This window comes from Astyanax mexicanus, chromosome 24 (genome assembly GCF_023375975.1).
Source record: "Astyanax mexicanus isolate ESR-SI-001 chromosome 24, AstMex3_surface, whole genome shotgun sequence".
Classification (NCBI taxonomy): Eukaryota; Metazoa; Chordata; class Actinopteri; order Characiformes; family Acestrorhamphidae; genus Astyanax; species Astyanax mexicanus.
This window is the reverse complement of record NC_064431.1, coordinates 7,382,312-7,398,062: the sequence shown is the minus strand read 5'-3', so window position 1 is coordinate 7,398,062 and position 15,751 is coordinate 7,382,312. Positions and strand designations below refer to the sequence as shown.

The 15,751-nt window shown below is 36.8% G+C and overlaps 2 protein-coding genes across 2 annotated transcripts in view; one reads left to right on the top strand and one right to left on the bottom strand.

Annotated features, from left to right (window-relative positions):
* Positions 1 to 94: 94 nt before the first annotated feature.
* On the bottom strand, positions 95 to 6,475 carry acot8 (acyl-CoA thioesterase 8). The gene is made up of 6 exons (XM_007251383.4): positions 6,315 to 6,475; positions 6,035 to 6,171; positions 4,925 to 5,150; positions 4,665 to 4,822; positions 3,114 to 3,305; positions 95 to 908 (listed from the first exon to the last, which is right to left on the bottom strand). The coding sequence occupies exons 1-6, from the start codon at positions 6,446 to 6,448 to the stop codon at positions 793 to 795; spliced, it is 963 nt and encodes a 320-aa protein (XP_007251445.1). The 5' UTR covers positions 6,449 to 6,475; the 3' UTR covers positions 95 to 792.
* Positions 6,476 to 10,223: 3,748 nt separating this feature from the next.
* Positions 10,224 to 15,751, top strand: part of phactr3b (phosphatase and actin regulator 3b) — a 115,330-nt gene continuing 109,802 nt past the window's right edge. The window contains exon 1 of the mRNA XM_007251380.4: positions 10,224 to 10,469. Within this exon, the coding sequence (XP_007251442.3) occupies positions 10,355 to 10,469 (115 nt within the window). The 5' untranslated portion in view covers positions 10,224 to 10,354. The remainder of the gene's footprint in view (positions 10,470 to 15,751) is intronic.

Below are 15,751 nucleotides of genomic sequence, written 5' to 3'. Positions count from 1 at the left end.
AACAGTTTAAAGCAATGTGTATACCATTTTATAACATTAAATGTTTAAAACAAAACAATATAAAAAATGAAAATATAGTGACTGAATGACAGCATTAATTAGGCAGAAATTACTTTACTCGTCTATACATTTATACAAATCATCCAGAAACTTAAGAGAGCTATACATTTCAGCCTGTATACAAACATTTTTATTTCACATCTGTACTTTTCCACACCTTTGGAAAATAGCCAGCTGCAAAACCACATCAGTATAAAGTGCAACCATCTCTGATTTACATTGGAAATCATCACATTATATAAGGCTGTATAATTAACAATAAAATAATACATTTTAAATATAAAGTATTGTTACATTCTGGTCTAAAGCAATTTTACTTGCTTTAGACACTGATCATTAAAGGCACAATGCATTCCAGACAGTATTTGTTTTATCAATGGTGAGTGTTTCAAATGTTTTTAATATACAAAGAACACAGTGATCAGTTTCAGATCTTCCTGTTGAGTGTTCTGTGAATGGTCAATCATCGGCAGATCATCTGAGTGCTTTGTGACTATGTATATGTAAATTGCTGTTAACTGCCATTGACCTTATAACTATAATTACATGTAGGCATGTGCCAATAAAAAAAATTAACATGATAAAATATCATGATAAAAGGTTTAGTTTTTTTCATTAAACTGTATTAAGAAAATACACTCTGTGTATAGGATTAATTATACATGTTCTATTCAGATTTTTTTTAAATATCAGTAGTGTGTTGGTGCGTGGACAGATTGTTTTCAAACTCATTTACAGTTTACTTTGAGTCGTCTGTTTTACTCTTAGCACTCCTTCTTGTGCACAAGAAGCTGCAAGAACGCCATCTTGCCTCCACAAGCGGCCATGAACCAGCCCCCTGCTTCCACCTGCAATAGAGAGTTCAAGAAATGTATATAACAATGAGCGGTGTTTAGAGCTGGCACAAATTTTGAAAAGACTCATTAAAAAACCTGAATGAAAAAGGCCAACAATGACAAAAATACCCAAATACAATGTTTTTGACACGTTATAATGAGGTTAAAAAGTTTAAGAAAGAAAAAGAGTATTAGAAAATCTTTTTCATGTAAACAATGATTCATCAAGCCATAAGCAAATCCAATACTAAGGCAAATAAGTCCGATTTTTTTTTGTTTGACATACAGTATATATAGACAAAGATGAACTTGTGTTACATTTACACCAAACATTTTCTCACTACCTTTAACTTGACCCTATTACTAATGGCTTATGGATACTGGTCATGATACATTTTTAAAGGTTGGTTTTGGCATTCTTAAGATCATTTTGCTCTAATCAATCAACCCTGGGATGGTTTTGTGGTGCTCGTTCTGTCTGGCATTTCGGAATTGCAAACACCTGCATAAAAAAAAAAACTGCATCTGTCTGTAAAGATGAATCTGTGAAGAGTGAGGGCCAATTAAATCTTCTAATCGCAGTAACCTATGCCAAATATGCGAAATTTTGTAACTGTGCATGACTTTTGCAATACATTTCAATAGAAACTCGTAATTTAGAAAACATTTGCAATATAAATTTTGGAATGTTTTTTTTTGTGGGTTGACTGAATGGCCCTAATTAAATCACTCAGTTTAATGCACGTCACAATTGGCAGTGTACACCTTCCTACAAACAGCTGTCCAAAGACATTGAGATCATAAACTACCGTTAACCATGGAACCTCAACTCTATCCAGAAAGTGTCAATGGAAATACATAGTCTGATGTTTTCTCAATATTCTCAAAGATAATTAGAATGAGTAAAGATACACATAATTTCGCTTCTCTTCAGACTTTAATTTTACCTCATTTAAGACATTTAATGTAAAAAAAAAAAAAAAAGGGTTGGTTAGTTGGAGGACCAAATGTTTGCCAGTGGAGGTGGGCTGTAGGGGCATTGCAGGCCATTTCATTAGCAAGGCGTATGGAGCCCTGGGCATCACAGGCCAAAGCAGAAGGAGAGCCATTGGGACCAGCATAAAAGCAGCAGAGAAGGCATCCAGATGGCTCTGGTTAAAAAAGGGGGCAAGTGGGGGCCATAGGGGGCCACTTGGACACAGACCAGGACTTGATCAACCCTGATCAGGTCACCTGGCAGAGGGTGTCTGTTTAAAAACCCAAAACACCCGGTGAAGCCAGGATACAACACTAATGATGTGTCCAAGTCTGGGCATCAGACGTAGATATATGTAGAATTTCGACTCATTTTAGAGATTTAATGTAAAAAAATAAAAAATAAACAATTAAGTGCCAATTAAACCTGTAGCGGTAATTATGTTATCAACTTGACTTATAATCTTATAAACATGGGATTGATAAGTTTTGCCGCTATGCCCGCTGCAACCATTTGTATTCTCTCATCTGGGGGATGAGCAGGAGACACACGTGGTATAGTTTTGCTGCTGCTTTAGTCTTTTACACCATTAAATTAAATGACAAACGGACATCTTTAGCTTCTGATGAAATGCAAGTGTCTTAACAGAAAAGCAAGCGTTTTTACATCAGCAAACAGCTTTATCAGCACAACAGTACATTGCACTTTATATGGTAAAAAATGATTTGATCTGTGGCTCCAGAACCACGATTCCTTCTAAATATTGAGATTCTTTTGCTTATGTGATTGAGCTGGTATGTTGAATTGATTTAAAACATTTTAATTTATTTTAATTATTTATGTTGAACATTTAAACACTTTCTATTCCACTTCCAATTTCCCAATCTTCCAAACTTGATTTAAAATGGTGTAATTGCATTTAACCATCATTATATTATTTGTATAACTGTAACATCTTCTATTGCAATAAATCTTGGTGCAATATATCGTCCATTAAAAAGTTATTGCAGCAGGCCTTGTGTCAGATTACATTTATTACTTCATGTTTAATGGTGTGTAGAATATGGTAGTATAGTTTGAATGTTGGAATAATCTAGAATGTTGTGAATGGGTTTAACTCAGGTGTGGTATAATATGTAGTGTTTGATTTATTTATTTTTTTCCATTTACAGGAGCATGTCAGACTGGTCAACTCAGGGCTTCACCAACCCACAGAGAGGTTCCCTTGGAACATAACTCACCTGCCCATGGACTCTCACATTCATACAGCATCCACTCATCTGAACGGAAAGTGCTGTGGAACCACATGGCATGGTCGAGGGAGGCTGAGAACTGGACCCTGTATTTAGGGTAGGGCAGCAGTGCAGTGGGAAGTAAAGAGTAGTCTGACACATAAGCAGCAACACAACAGTGCAGTTTCATATCCTCCTCCCCTGAAACAGCAAATGCACATACATTATTCATGTCAATAAGATGAAAATTGCAAAAAGTAATTAAACTTTGAAAATGGACAAAGAGTATACCAAAACTTTTGTCTCTGTGTTTACTTTATCTACAAGGTGAAGATGCTAAGTAGGAGTGTCTAAAAGCATGGATGACAGTAAGTGAACACTAGGTGTGGGAATGACAGGGAATCTCACAATATGAATATATCACAATACTGTGATTTTGAGATATTCAGAGGACGATTTGGAAGTTCTGGGACCCCTAATCAAACAAATATTTTTTTTAAAGCAAAATGCAAAGGTGAATCTTGCACAATCTTTTAATCTTCATACTGTAGTTAAAAATTAACCATCCTGGTTTTGGTTTTGGCAAAAGAGTTGATAATAAGTGCACATAATTCCTATTTAAGCCTGTGCCTGTTTTTAGCCTCTCTGGTAATGTCCTCCAGTTCTGCATGTTTGCACTGTTGACTCTCCTTTTTTCACAATATCTTAAAATGCTGTGAATACTGATCCAATACTGAGTAAAATCCAGAGCTATTGAGTGCAAACTTGCTTGCTCTTTCAAAAACTGTGCAACAAAAACAGAACACAGAATAAAGAATAAGAAAAGAATAAAGCAGCCAATTCAGAGTTATTTTCTCTCTGTTGTTGGTGTAAAACAAAGAAATAATGTGTTTAGCTGTGTTTTTAATTAAGTCCACCACTAGATATATCACAAAAAATTCTCTACAATACTTCCTGTGTCAGTGAAGAGGATAAAATACTCCTAAATGTGTAAATACCAGCAATTGATTTATTGGTGCCAGTTTTACAGAACTTAACAACCATAATATTCTTTACTGCAGGTTTACCCTATTCATTTGATAATAGCACCACCACTTGGAGTAATGAAGCAGCAACTTTATTTAATCAAAATGGGAGGTCCTTAAGTCGTAGGGAGTACCTAAAAATATGAATATCTAACATATTGATCCGATATGATCAAAACAATAAGATAGATTGCAATATTGGTATAAATCCTCAGGCAGCACTTCTGTGTCTGATCCACTTGTACCAGCAAAACATACAGTACACCAACACCTCATACAAAACCACCATGATAATCAGAGTCACTGCAGTGCTGAAAATCAAAGACCCGTCACCCAAATAATAATAGCTGTGGTGGTCCTGTTGGGTCCTGAGTATTGAAGAACAGAGTGAAAGTAGAATAGTAATCAAGTATGCAGAGAACCATGACTACAGTCTGTAATTACAGAACTACAGAGCTCACTTATGCTCAGTGGAGCTGACAAAATTGATAAGGAGTATAGAAAAATGCTTGATAATGCACAGTTTTGTCCATACCTATATGCCCTCTTGCTCGGACCCAGAAAAGCTTTTTTGGTTCCATGGAAACGCGTCTATGGAAATCAGGCGGATTCACTGGTTTGATCTCAATGGGAACCTCTTGTGCCAGTAATTTATTCAAACCCTGCTTGGTAATATCAGCCACATTTGGATCTCTGTAAAAGAAGATGCCATGGTTAAATGAAACTGTGATAAATGTTTGCTTCTAGTGTAGTTTACTTAACAAAACTGTGAAAGTGAATATTTTTAAGTATTACTCAAGGAATCTCTGGATGAGCTCCTCAACAGTAAGCAGGGCCTCAGGTGGTGGTACGCTGGGCATGGTGAACTGATGCTCCAGTGGACTAGGCTGCATCATGTGAAAGGATGCCTGACATATGAGTATTGGCTGACCGTGCTGGATGGCCTTCACTAATCGGACACAGAAACTGCGGCCATCACGTGTGCGTTCTACCTGGTAAAGCACTGGAACTTTGGGATCTCCTGCAAAACAACAAATAAATGTATACATATATAATATACCTTTCGTAATCTCATTTCCAAGTCACTAGGTAAACGTATCCAGACAACCCTTTTAATTAATGAATTCAGCCACTTAAAAGTGCAGCCATTGCTGACACAGCTGCTCATTAGCCAGAGCCTTTAAATTCAGCACCGATCAATAGAATGTTGATGAAAAAGATGGTCATAATACTAATCATGCTGGCGAGATGGATCCAAAGCCCTCAGCCACATTCTTATATCTAGTGAAGAGCCTTTCTAGATGAGTACAATGTGTAACTCCAGCAATAGGTGGACAAATCAATGCATTTGGCCAGTTCCCAGTCAGGGATTACGCTTAGTTTTTTTGTGTAGTTTTTGTTGGGCTGACTTGAAATGGGCAGCAGAATTTTTCCCTTTTTAAATCCAAAACTTGACAGGTATGTATATGAGCAATTAGTGCAAAAATTTCCTGAACATATTTTGTAAAGGCCATAGACTTATTCTAACTTGTGTAAAAGAAGATGTATAATGTGTCCAGGTTAATAACTTCAAATGTATTGATCCAAAACTCAGTATATCAAATCTAGGCAAAAGGTGAAAGAGCCAGAAAATAGATTTGAAGATAAGGATCTGAATTTTTAAATCTTTAAATGTATGAAAGTCAAAGTTATTTGATGTTTTTTTTTTCAACAGAAAATTTTGCCAGCAAGTTCAGAACACAAAAAAGTGTTAAAAATCTAATTTATGAAATATGACACTAAATATATATATATATATTTTTTTTACTTAATAAATATATAGACGAATAAGACAGCTTTTAAGCTCCATTGATTTCTGGTTTCTTGTACCTGTCCAGTACTGAAGTTCAGTGCCTGTTATCTCACCTGCTCGTACGAAGTAGCAGTGCAGTGAATGGGCGTGAAGATCATCGGTGACAGATTTGGCTGCTGCTACCAGAGCCTGGCCGATAATCTGACCACCGAACAGCCGCTGAGTCCGAGGAACCCAGTGATGCTTCCCTCTGAGGAGCATGTAATTAAACAGTTAGATATATAAGACAGGTGATATCGTTTATGGGTAAACCAAAACAGGTAATGGCAGTGAATGATCAGCAGGAGGAGAACACGTGGATTCAGCACACGCTGTAAATAATAGAGCCCCTACCTGTACAGGTCAGTGTCGAGCTTCTCCAGGTTTAAAACACTGGTGACTAAAACGCTCCTGAGATCCGGAGCGCCGGTAAAACCCTCAGCCGCGCTCATCACCTCCTGCTTCTGCTCCTCACCCGGCTCAGCCATGTTGGAAGTTCTACTAAAGAGTGTACAGAGAGGAGAGAGCACACTTAGAATCTCATCCTGGTTATTAGGAACACCAGAGGGCGCTTCCGAGGGAGTCCAAAATGAATGGGTTCATACAGAGAAATTGTACAGAGCCACTAACAGAGTCACGACTTACTAGGGCGTGGAAACGAGATATATAAATAGTGGGGACGACTCACTAAGGCGTGGGAACAAGATAATTAAGTCATAGGGACGACGTTTATAGCCATATATGGAAGACCATCTCATTCCCATGCTTAAATAAATGGTAGCTATGCACAACAATCTCGTTTCCACACTTTAATAAATTGTGGCTACACATTAGGATCTCAATCCCACACTTTAATCATTTTTGGCTGTACATTAGGATCCCATCCCCATGCTTTAATAAATTGTAGCTATGCATTAGAATCTCATTCCCACATTTTATTAAGCTGTGGCTATGCATTAGGATCTCATTTCCATGCTTTAATAAGTTGTGGTCACACATTAGGATATAATCCCATGCCTTAATATGTCATGGCCACACAGTAGGATCTAATTCCAATGCCTTAATAAGTCATGGCCACACATTAGGATCTAATTCCCACGCCTTAATAATGTCATGGCCACACATTAGGATCAAAATCTCACGCATGAATATGTTGTGGCCAAACATTAGGATTTAATTCCCACACCTAAATAAGTTGTGGCCACAAATTATGATCGCATTGTATCTACGCATTAGGATCTAATTCCCATGCTTTAGTAAGTCATGGCCACAAAGTAGGCTCTATTTCCCATGCCTTGTTAAGCTGTGGCCACTTATTATGATATAATTCCCACACCTTAATATACTGTGGACATACATTATAATCTAATTCCCATGTCTTAATTTGTCCCGGCCACGCATTAGGATTTAATTCTCACACCTTAATAATTTGTGGCCACACATTAGGATCAGCTCACCAACCAGTCAACCAGCCAAAAACGCACAGTAGCAGTAATGCTAGCGTATCTGTTGACCAAATTTCGATAGCTGTATAAAAATAGAAATATAAAAGTATGTTTTCTTTGGTTTCAAAGCGATATATGTTCATCTACTTTCTAAAACTAAATAATATTATGATCAAATGGTTAGTTGATATTTTTAATTTGAGTTTTTAGCCGATTAGCTTAATTTACCCCTATTCATTTTGGTCTCCCTCGCGGGCTCCCTCTATCGGTTTCAGTAGTGGGTGGGCTCTTTTTCCATAAACCGGCTCAGCCCATAGTACGACACGACAAACCCCGCCCACTGCGCTTAGATTGGCTAGCAATTTGTTTTATTCATTTATTGGCTGTATAAAATTTAGTAATTTTCGTAAGTAGGACAGAGTTCAAATATGAGATGTAGATAAGTTGTAGTGACCTCACAGAACAAAACATAGATAATAGAACGTCTTACCAATCAGATAAAAAAAGTTTCTTCAGTAAAAAAAATACTTGTATTTTAGCAACGTTTGTTTATTAGTTTTTAAATATGTGTTAATACAATCAAATATAAGTACACTTATACATACCAACAAAAAATAATAAAATAGTATATATAAGAATAATAAACAGTGATACAATTAGACATTAAAGTATCGACTGTCTTTCAAACCCTACGCAAATAAATTAATTGTTGATATAAAAATATCCATCATATAATTAAAATAAGACGAAAAACAAGCCATTGAAGAGGAACATAATATGAACCAAAAGACAGCATTTTTAATAATTTACGTGTTAAAATATTTTAAAATAATTGTATATAAAGTTTATAGAAACAAAAAAATATATAAGTGCTATTTTTTTTTTTATAAAATTGATTTAAAAAAAACATGTCTTCCACAAAAATTTTTTCGTCTTCACATTATAATAAGAAATGTTCTGAGGAGCAACCAGCCAATCACAGCATAAGGGGCACGGCACTGCTAGCCAATTACAAACAGTGAAGTGTGGCTTGCCACAATAGATTCTGTTTTTTTCTACATCACGCTTTAAGTTAAAAGCCACGTAAGGAGAAATTCATCCATATCGATATAGTTTTACTATTCAAACATTTCAAAAAAGGAACAACCTTTATTCTGGATGACCATCTAACACTGTTAGCATCCCAGCAGCATTAGCTTAGCATGCTAGCAGCATTTGTTACTCGGTTCAGATAAAAGGTGCTATCGTCTGAACTGTGTATCAAATCCAAGACATGTATTGAAACTGTCACATTAAAACCAAAAGGTGTCAGAAGTATTCACATTCATTACTCAGGTAGAAGTATAGATGCTAAGGTTTAAAATAATTCTGTAGAAGTTGAAGTATCAATTCAAGCTTTTTGCTCAAGTAAAAGTGTAAAAGTACTGGATTTAAATCTACTTAAAGTGTAAAAGTAAAAGTAATGTAAGGGGAAAATATTCCATTAAGTACAAAAGCTTGGTCTGCACCACAGAAGCCTGTAGTGCACTTGAGTCTCTGCACGGATCTTCTTCATACTAGGCTACATACGTTTGCTATGTTTTTGCTGGAGTGTGGGGGCGTGACGTGTGCAAGTGTGACAGATCGTATAAACTAATAGGAATGGTATATGTTTATAATTCTCTACATCCAATCACAATCAGATTTACTCTATCCAAATGGAGAGATTTATCTGAAGAGGGGTTTTATTTGAACGATGAGAAGCTGGAATAAAAACGAGCTGAAATGAAATAGGAGGAAGGCTATTTTTAAAATGTAAGGAGTAGAAAGTTCAGTTAATTGTATGAAAATGTAAGAAGTAGAAGTGAAAAGTAATTTAAAAAATATTTACGCCAGTAAAGTGTAGATAACCAACATTTTTGCTTATGTAAGGTATTAAAGTATTTGTACTGTGTTACTTACTTATACTTGACATCTGATAATGGCAGCATTTACATATTGTCTGTATTTAATAGTGAACTGATGAAATATATCAGGTATACTAACGCTTAGTGCAATTAGCGGCTAATGCTAATAGTGCTGAAGAAACTCCCGTATAGCACTGTACTTCAGAGGAGTGGCTTTACTGCTCCTTAATACCTGACTGATAAAATTCATACAAGGCGCAATGGCGATTTTTGGTAAAATATATATATATTTTTTGGTGCATCATATATTGCAAAAATATACGCTATTAACTATCATATATTAGGTTGCTAATAAAGATCTCTTTCCTCAATCTGCTCCCGTGACACACCAAAACATAATAATAATAATAATAATAATAATAATAATAATAATAATAATAATATATTATATATAAAAAATAAAATAATAAAATATTGTCTAAATAGGTCTAAAACTGCACTTCTAGAACTGCAGATCTAAAACTGCAGCTCTATAACTGCGGTATCTTAATATTAAATATTATATCCGCCGCTGGGGGGCAGCGCTGCTCTGTGAAACTCTCTTACAGTACAGTATATATATATATATATATATATATATATATATATATATATATATATATATATATATATATAACATATTCTGGCGGCTTATTATAAGACAAAAAGGCAAAAAAGCCTTAGAATCTTTAGCTGCGTTACAGTAATTATACCATATAATAATAATAATAATAATAATAATAATAATAATAATAATAATAATAATGTTAAATGAAAGATTGTAGAAGCATTGTGTGTGTGCACCAGATACTTGGATACACGCACCACCACCACGCTTGTTACACACACTCGCACACATACACACACGAGGGCGCACACGCTCGGATTTTCTCCCCCCTCCATCCGTGTTTGGCTCTCAGATGCGAGACCCTCGCAGCTGTCAGGCTGAATCGTGTCCAGGTTGCTGGACTGCGCGCCGCTGCGTGTTCAATCTTACATTAATCCAGCGCGCTCGTGCCTCTGCATGGCTACAGCGACCGGGACGACTGGGCTGGAGGAGTGTGTGCAGCGGGGGAGATCTCAGAGTGATCCGAGCGTCCTCACCGAGGCTCGGATAGTCTACAACAACAACAGCGCAGGTAAGAGAACCGAGAGCCTGCCTGGGAGCCTAGGAGCTTGTCACCAGCTTCATCCATCCATTCAGCTTCCATCCTCCATCCCCCCAGTCTGTTGCTGGCTGCGGTCTGCTGCTGCTGCAGTAGCTTTCAGTGGGAATGGATGGCAGCATTCATTGGATTGAGGGCAACGGCTGCTGTTTAGATCAAACCAGCAAAAAACAAGCAAAATCAAGCAAGAATCTAACATTTATTTTTTTAGTTTAATATTTATATTTAGAAGAGTTTACTGATTCATATTGATGTCTACTGATGTTTACTGAGGTCTACTGTACTTGGATGCCACTGGCTCGTTTGTGATGCAATGGACTAAATCATTAAATCATCAAATCAACTGAGATCTAATCTATTTCTGCAAGAAATGCAGCAAAAATATTAATCTAACTGGGTGCAAATGATGAAGGATTGAGCTAAAAGACTCTACGTCTAACCTGATGGCTTTTTATTATGACGTGGTGGGCTTCCCCATGACTAATGCAGAGGTCCAATACATTACATGTCTTGCATTTGGACATGCATGTGATGAGGCAGGCCAAACTAAGCCATGATCTTCTGTCTTGGCCTTCATTAATATTATGAACCAGTTATGAATCCATTATCTCATTTGTTTCACATTTGAAATTTAACGCATTAAATAAATAGTGGCATCATGGTGCCTAGTATTAGTGTATTTACAGCACTAGCCTTCGTCCTTGCTCATACACATATGTTCACACACAAATCTTGCATCCCTCCGTCATCTGCTGCTGTGCAGCGAATGTGCAGATGTGCAGCACTGCGTGTAGTAATGACCTCCAGCTGCTGAGCAGAATGTACAGTGGAGTGTGTTTTATTGGAGCCCCTGCCCGCCTCCCTTGCTGACATCACTTCAACCTGTTTTGTATGTGAGGCTGCTGATGGGGGGATTGCCTCATTAAAGGTGACTGATGATGCACTTGGGGATCTGCACACAAAGGTGGAGATCATTTAGAACAACAGAGTATTACATGCATTTGGACATTTTGCAGAAATTACTGACAAGGACCACTTCATCAAAGAAAATATACTGTATATATAGTGTGGAAAAGGAAAAGATGATCTTCATGTGTGTTGGGCTGTTGCTAGGAGACAAGGCACGATCACAAACCGCACAAGTTATCAGTATTGAGGTGTTGAGAGACAGATTTGCCTTAAGTTCTTCCACTGCAAATGAAGAGGTTCCTGTCTAGCATCCGCTGATACATCCAGATCAAAGCAGCATGTAGATGGTAACTAATTGTAGATATTCTATACTGTTTTTTAAAGGTTAAAGTGGTTGTAAAACTGGTCATCCAGACAAAAATAATATGCTGGTAAACCAGGTATTATCAACCCCCTCTAAAAGTGTTGGAATCCCCTTATTTCTGCTGTAGACTGAAAACATTATGGTTTGATATTTAATTATGAATTTGAGAAAAATTATCAACATTATAGTTTTTATTTCCCGGTTTACATAAGGATATGATATACTGTTCAGAAGGTGTTCTGAACTGTTTCTGAGAAGATAATGACACAAAACACACCTCCAAAACTACAAAGAAGTTTATCAGAAGCAAGAAGTGGAAGGTTTTAGACTTTGCCTAGTCGATCTCCAGACTTAAATGCTGTAGAGCGTAATTTTTAACTGCGAAAGTGGAGACTGAAGGGAGTAAACCCCCCATGCCCCAAAAACAAAGGCCATCCAAAATAGGCTGTGGTTAAAGCCTGGAAAAGCATTACAAAAGAGGAATACAAAAGTATAGTGCTGATATAGTAAAGGCTAGTGAATGCAACTAAATATTAAGTCTTATTCACTTGAATCTATTTTAAGTTCATCTGTTCCAATACTTAAGTTGGTTCCAGAAATGGGTGGGTTCAGAAAAAAGATGCTATCTTCTAAACTGTGTATCAGATAAAAGCTGTTGATCTTTTCTCTCATATTCCTCTTTTAATGCCATACGAAATGCCTTCAGTCTATTGCAGAAATAAATGCTACTCAACCAGCTTGGTCATCAAGGTCAACCAGCTTGGTAATTACAGTCATCCAGCCTGGTCATGCTAGTTATCCAGCTGATGGGCAACCAGCTTTGTCTTTATAATCAACCAGCTTGATCATCAGCCTCAACAAGCTTGGTCATCATAGTCATCCAGCTTGGCCATCAAGGTCAGCCAGCTTGGTCATCAGCCTCAACGAGCTTGGTCATCATGGACATCCAGCTTGCTCATTCTAGTCAACCAGCTTGCTCATTCTAGTCAACCAGCTTGGTCATCAAAGTTAACCAACTTGGTCATCAGCCTTAACGAGCTTGGTCATCATAGTCATCCAGCTTACTCATTCTAGTCAACCAGCTTGGTCATCAGCCTCAACAAGTTTGGTTATGCTAGTCAGCCAGCTTGGTCATCATAGTTAACCAGCTTGGTCATCAGCCTCAACGAGCTTGGTCATCATAGTCATCCAGCTTGCTCATGCTAGTCAACCAGCTTGGTTACAGTTAGTCAACCAGCTTGGTCATTATGGTTATCTAGCTTGGTCAGATTGATCAAGATTGCAGACCAGCAAAAATAGCTCAAATCAATACAAAAATACCATATGCTGGTCAAAATCTAAGACAGTCAACCTGCCTAACTAGCTTGACCAGCTAGAGTCAGCCATGCTGTTTTTTCAGCAGGGTTATGTTAGCACACTGTAACAAATACTGCATTAAGAACATAATTGAATAATTATGTAGATCTTTCTGATGGCCCAATTCATTGTTGGCATGGTTGCAAATGCATGCAAATTTCAAAGGACAGCAACAGGCTGTAATTAAAGATAAGATATATCCTTGTTTCAGAATTTTCTTTGAGGGCCAGAAGCCAATAAAAATCAGGCCACTTGTACAATACACAGTTCATTTATTATATCTACATTTTGCAGTGATGAGCATATTGAAAATGAAGCAGATAATCCTTGCAAGACCAGCATGGCCAAATATGACCAAAATCAAATGGAAGATGTTGTATTCTATGCTGGCCAAGAGCTGGTTAACCAGCTTGCTTACCAGTATTTTTTAAATAGATGGCCGTTTTTTCAAAAAGCTTGACCATCAAAGACCAGCTTAGAGCAACAAAAGCTGTTCTTAAGAATTTTCTGCAGAAAGATTTAACGTTATCCAAAAATCCAAGGGATGCAGTGGTGCTTAAAAGATTGTGAACCCTTAAGTTATGACCTAAAACAAAAATGAATATAACCCTCATAGAAGTCCTAAAAGTAGATCAAGAGAACCCAGTTAAACAAATGAGACAAACAATATTATACTTGGTCTTTTATTTATTTATTGATAAAATGATCCAATATTACATATTTGTGAGTGGTAAAAGTATGTACATTTCTACGATTAGCAGTTAGTTTGAAGGTGAAATTAGAATCAGAGTTTTTCAATCAATGGGATGACAATCACGTGTGAGTGTGCAGAGACTGTTTTATTTAAAGAACAGTGATCAAATCTATCAAATTCTACTCTTCACAACACATTTTGTGTGTGTTGGGCACAACCAATAGAGATTTCTTAGGACCTCAGAAAAAGAGTTGTTGATGCTCATCAGACAGGAAAAGGTTACAAAATCATATTTAAGGAGTTTGGACTCCAGCAATCCTCAGTCAGGTCACATTTGTGCAGAAATATAAAATTCTTTCAACTTTAAAGCATATTGTATATAGAAGCAATTAATACAGTAAGGTGTGAGTAAAATTATTTGTATATATTTGGCTCGTTTTCATTGATTTGTTCTATACAACTGATGTTAGCTAAATGCTAACGCTAGCAAACAAGCTGGTGAAAAAAAAGCAGCTGGCTAACTTAACAATTACATACTGTCCAACACAACAAGGTCATATTGTAATTTTTTTTTTACCCTGTAACTGTACTTACTATTTCACCTCATATATTATGTTATTGTGAGCAAACTTTAGGCTATATCTTATCACAGCTTTAGCGGATGCTACCTCTTTTTCCAGTAACATATGAGGCAGTGTTGAATTAGCACAGCACAGCAACAGCAGCTTCTCAAACTGGTCCAACACCCTGCTATTTTTGTATTTTATAATTCTGGAGATGCCACTGTGCTGCAGTGTGATGGGGAAATGTGTTTAAACTAATAACGAGTCTTTATTTAGCAGGGCTAAGTTGCATTTACATATATATATTCCTTGCTAGGCAATACAGCTGGGTAACCAGCAAAAAGCAAGTGATGTGTTTTGATCTCTGGTTGGTTAAAAAATAATACAAATCCTTTGATGCTTCTCAGATTTCAAATAACTAGTATTATGCTAAAATCCCTGAGAAAAAGCTACTCAACATTAGGAATCATGCCCACTGTGTAGTTCTGTGACAACCCTTCCGTTCTGGAAAGATGAAATGGAATTAGTGATTGAATTGTGTTAAAAGCTCTTTGTTTGCTCATCGGCAGCTGGTAAACATCCATCCTTGGATTTGCAGCTAATCACTTGACACTGTTCCAATATTGTTGTACCTTTGTTACATCCGTTGACACAGTTAACAAGTTGTTCTTGTAGGTCCAGGACTTTTACTTTTATTGAAAACTCTCGTTTTAGTTTGGAATGTGTAAGCAATTAGAAAGAGCATGCTAAGACTAGGTTTTATACTGAATTAACCTACAACAATAGTATTGCTAATTTTTTTTTACCTAGTGCTGGGAGGCTAATCCAAGGAATTTGATTAATGAAATTACAGTTTTAATGAAGATTAAATCATCTTCATTGTATATAGAATATATTAGCAGCCAGTAGATAGACTAGCTCTTGTGTCAAAAACCTGTAAAGAACTTTTATTTTTTTGCACCTTGTTCAATATAAAGGCTGATTGTAAGGTTGAAGGGAGCTGCTTGCTACTCTTTTTTTTTTTTTTTAAAGCTAAATGAAATATTTGTTTTTATATTGGTTTGCTGCAGATCATTGTTCTGCTGCAGAACCCAAATATGTTTGGGCTTAAGGTCACAAACTAATAGCCAGACATTCTCCTTCAGGATTTTTTAAAGAGCAGAATTCCTGGTTCCATCAATTACAGCAAGTTTTCCATGCCCTGAAGCAGCAAAGCAGCCCCAGACAAGCCTTTGTGTTCATTTTGGTCAGCAGTGATTTTGTCTTGGATATCTTCCATGGAGGCCATTTTCACACAGTCTCTTTTTTGTTATTGAATCATTAACACTGACCTTAACTGAGGGTGGGTAAGGCCTGCAGTTTTTAGATG

Excerpts from the sequence above, each read along its gene's own strand:
- acot8 (XM_007251383.4), bottom strand. The coding sequence starts at position 6,448 with ATGGCTGAGCCGGGTGAGGAGCAGAAGCAGGAGGTGATGAGCGCGGCT. Across the intron at positions 6,172-6,314 it reads CTCGACACTGACCTGTACAG|AGGGAAGCATCACTGGGTTC; the intron begins GTAGGGGCTCTA and ends CATGCTCCTCAG. Across the intron at positions 3,306-4,664 it reads CCGAGCAAGAGGGCATATAG|GGGAGGAGGATATGAAACTG; the intron begins GTATGGACAAAA and ends TTGCTGTTTCAG.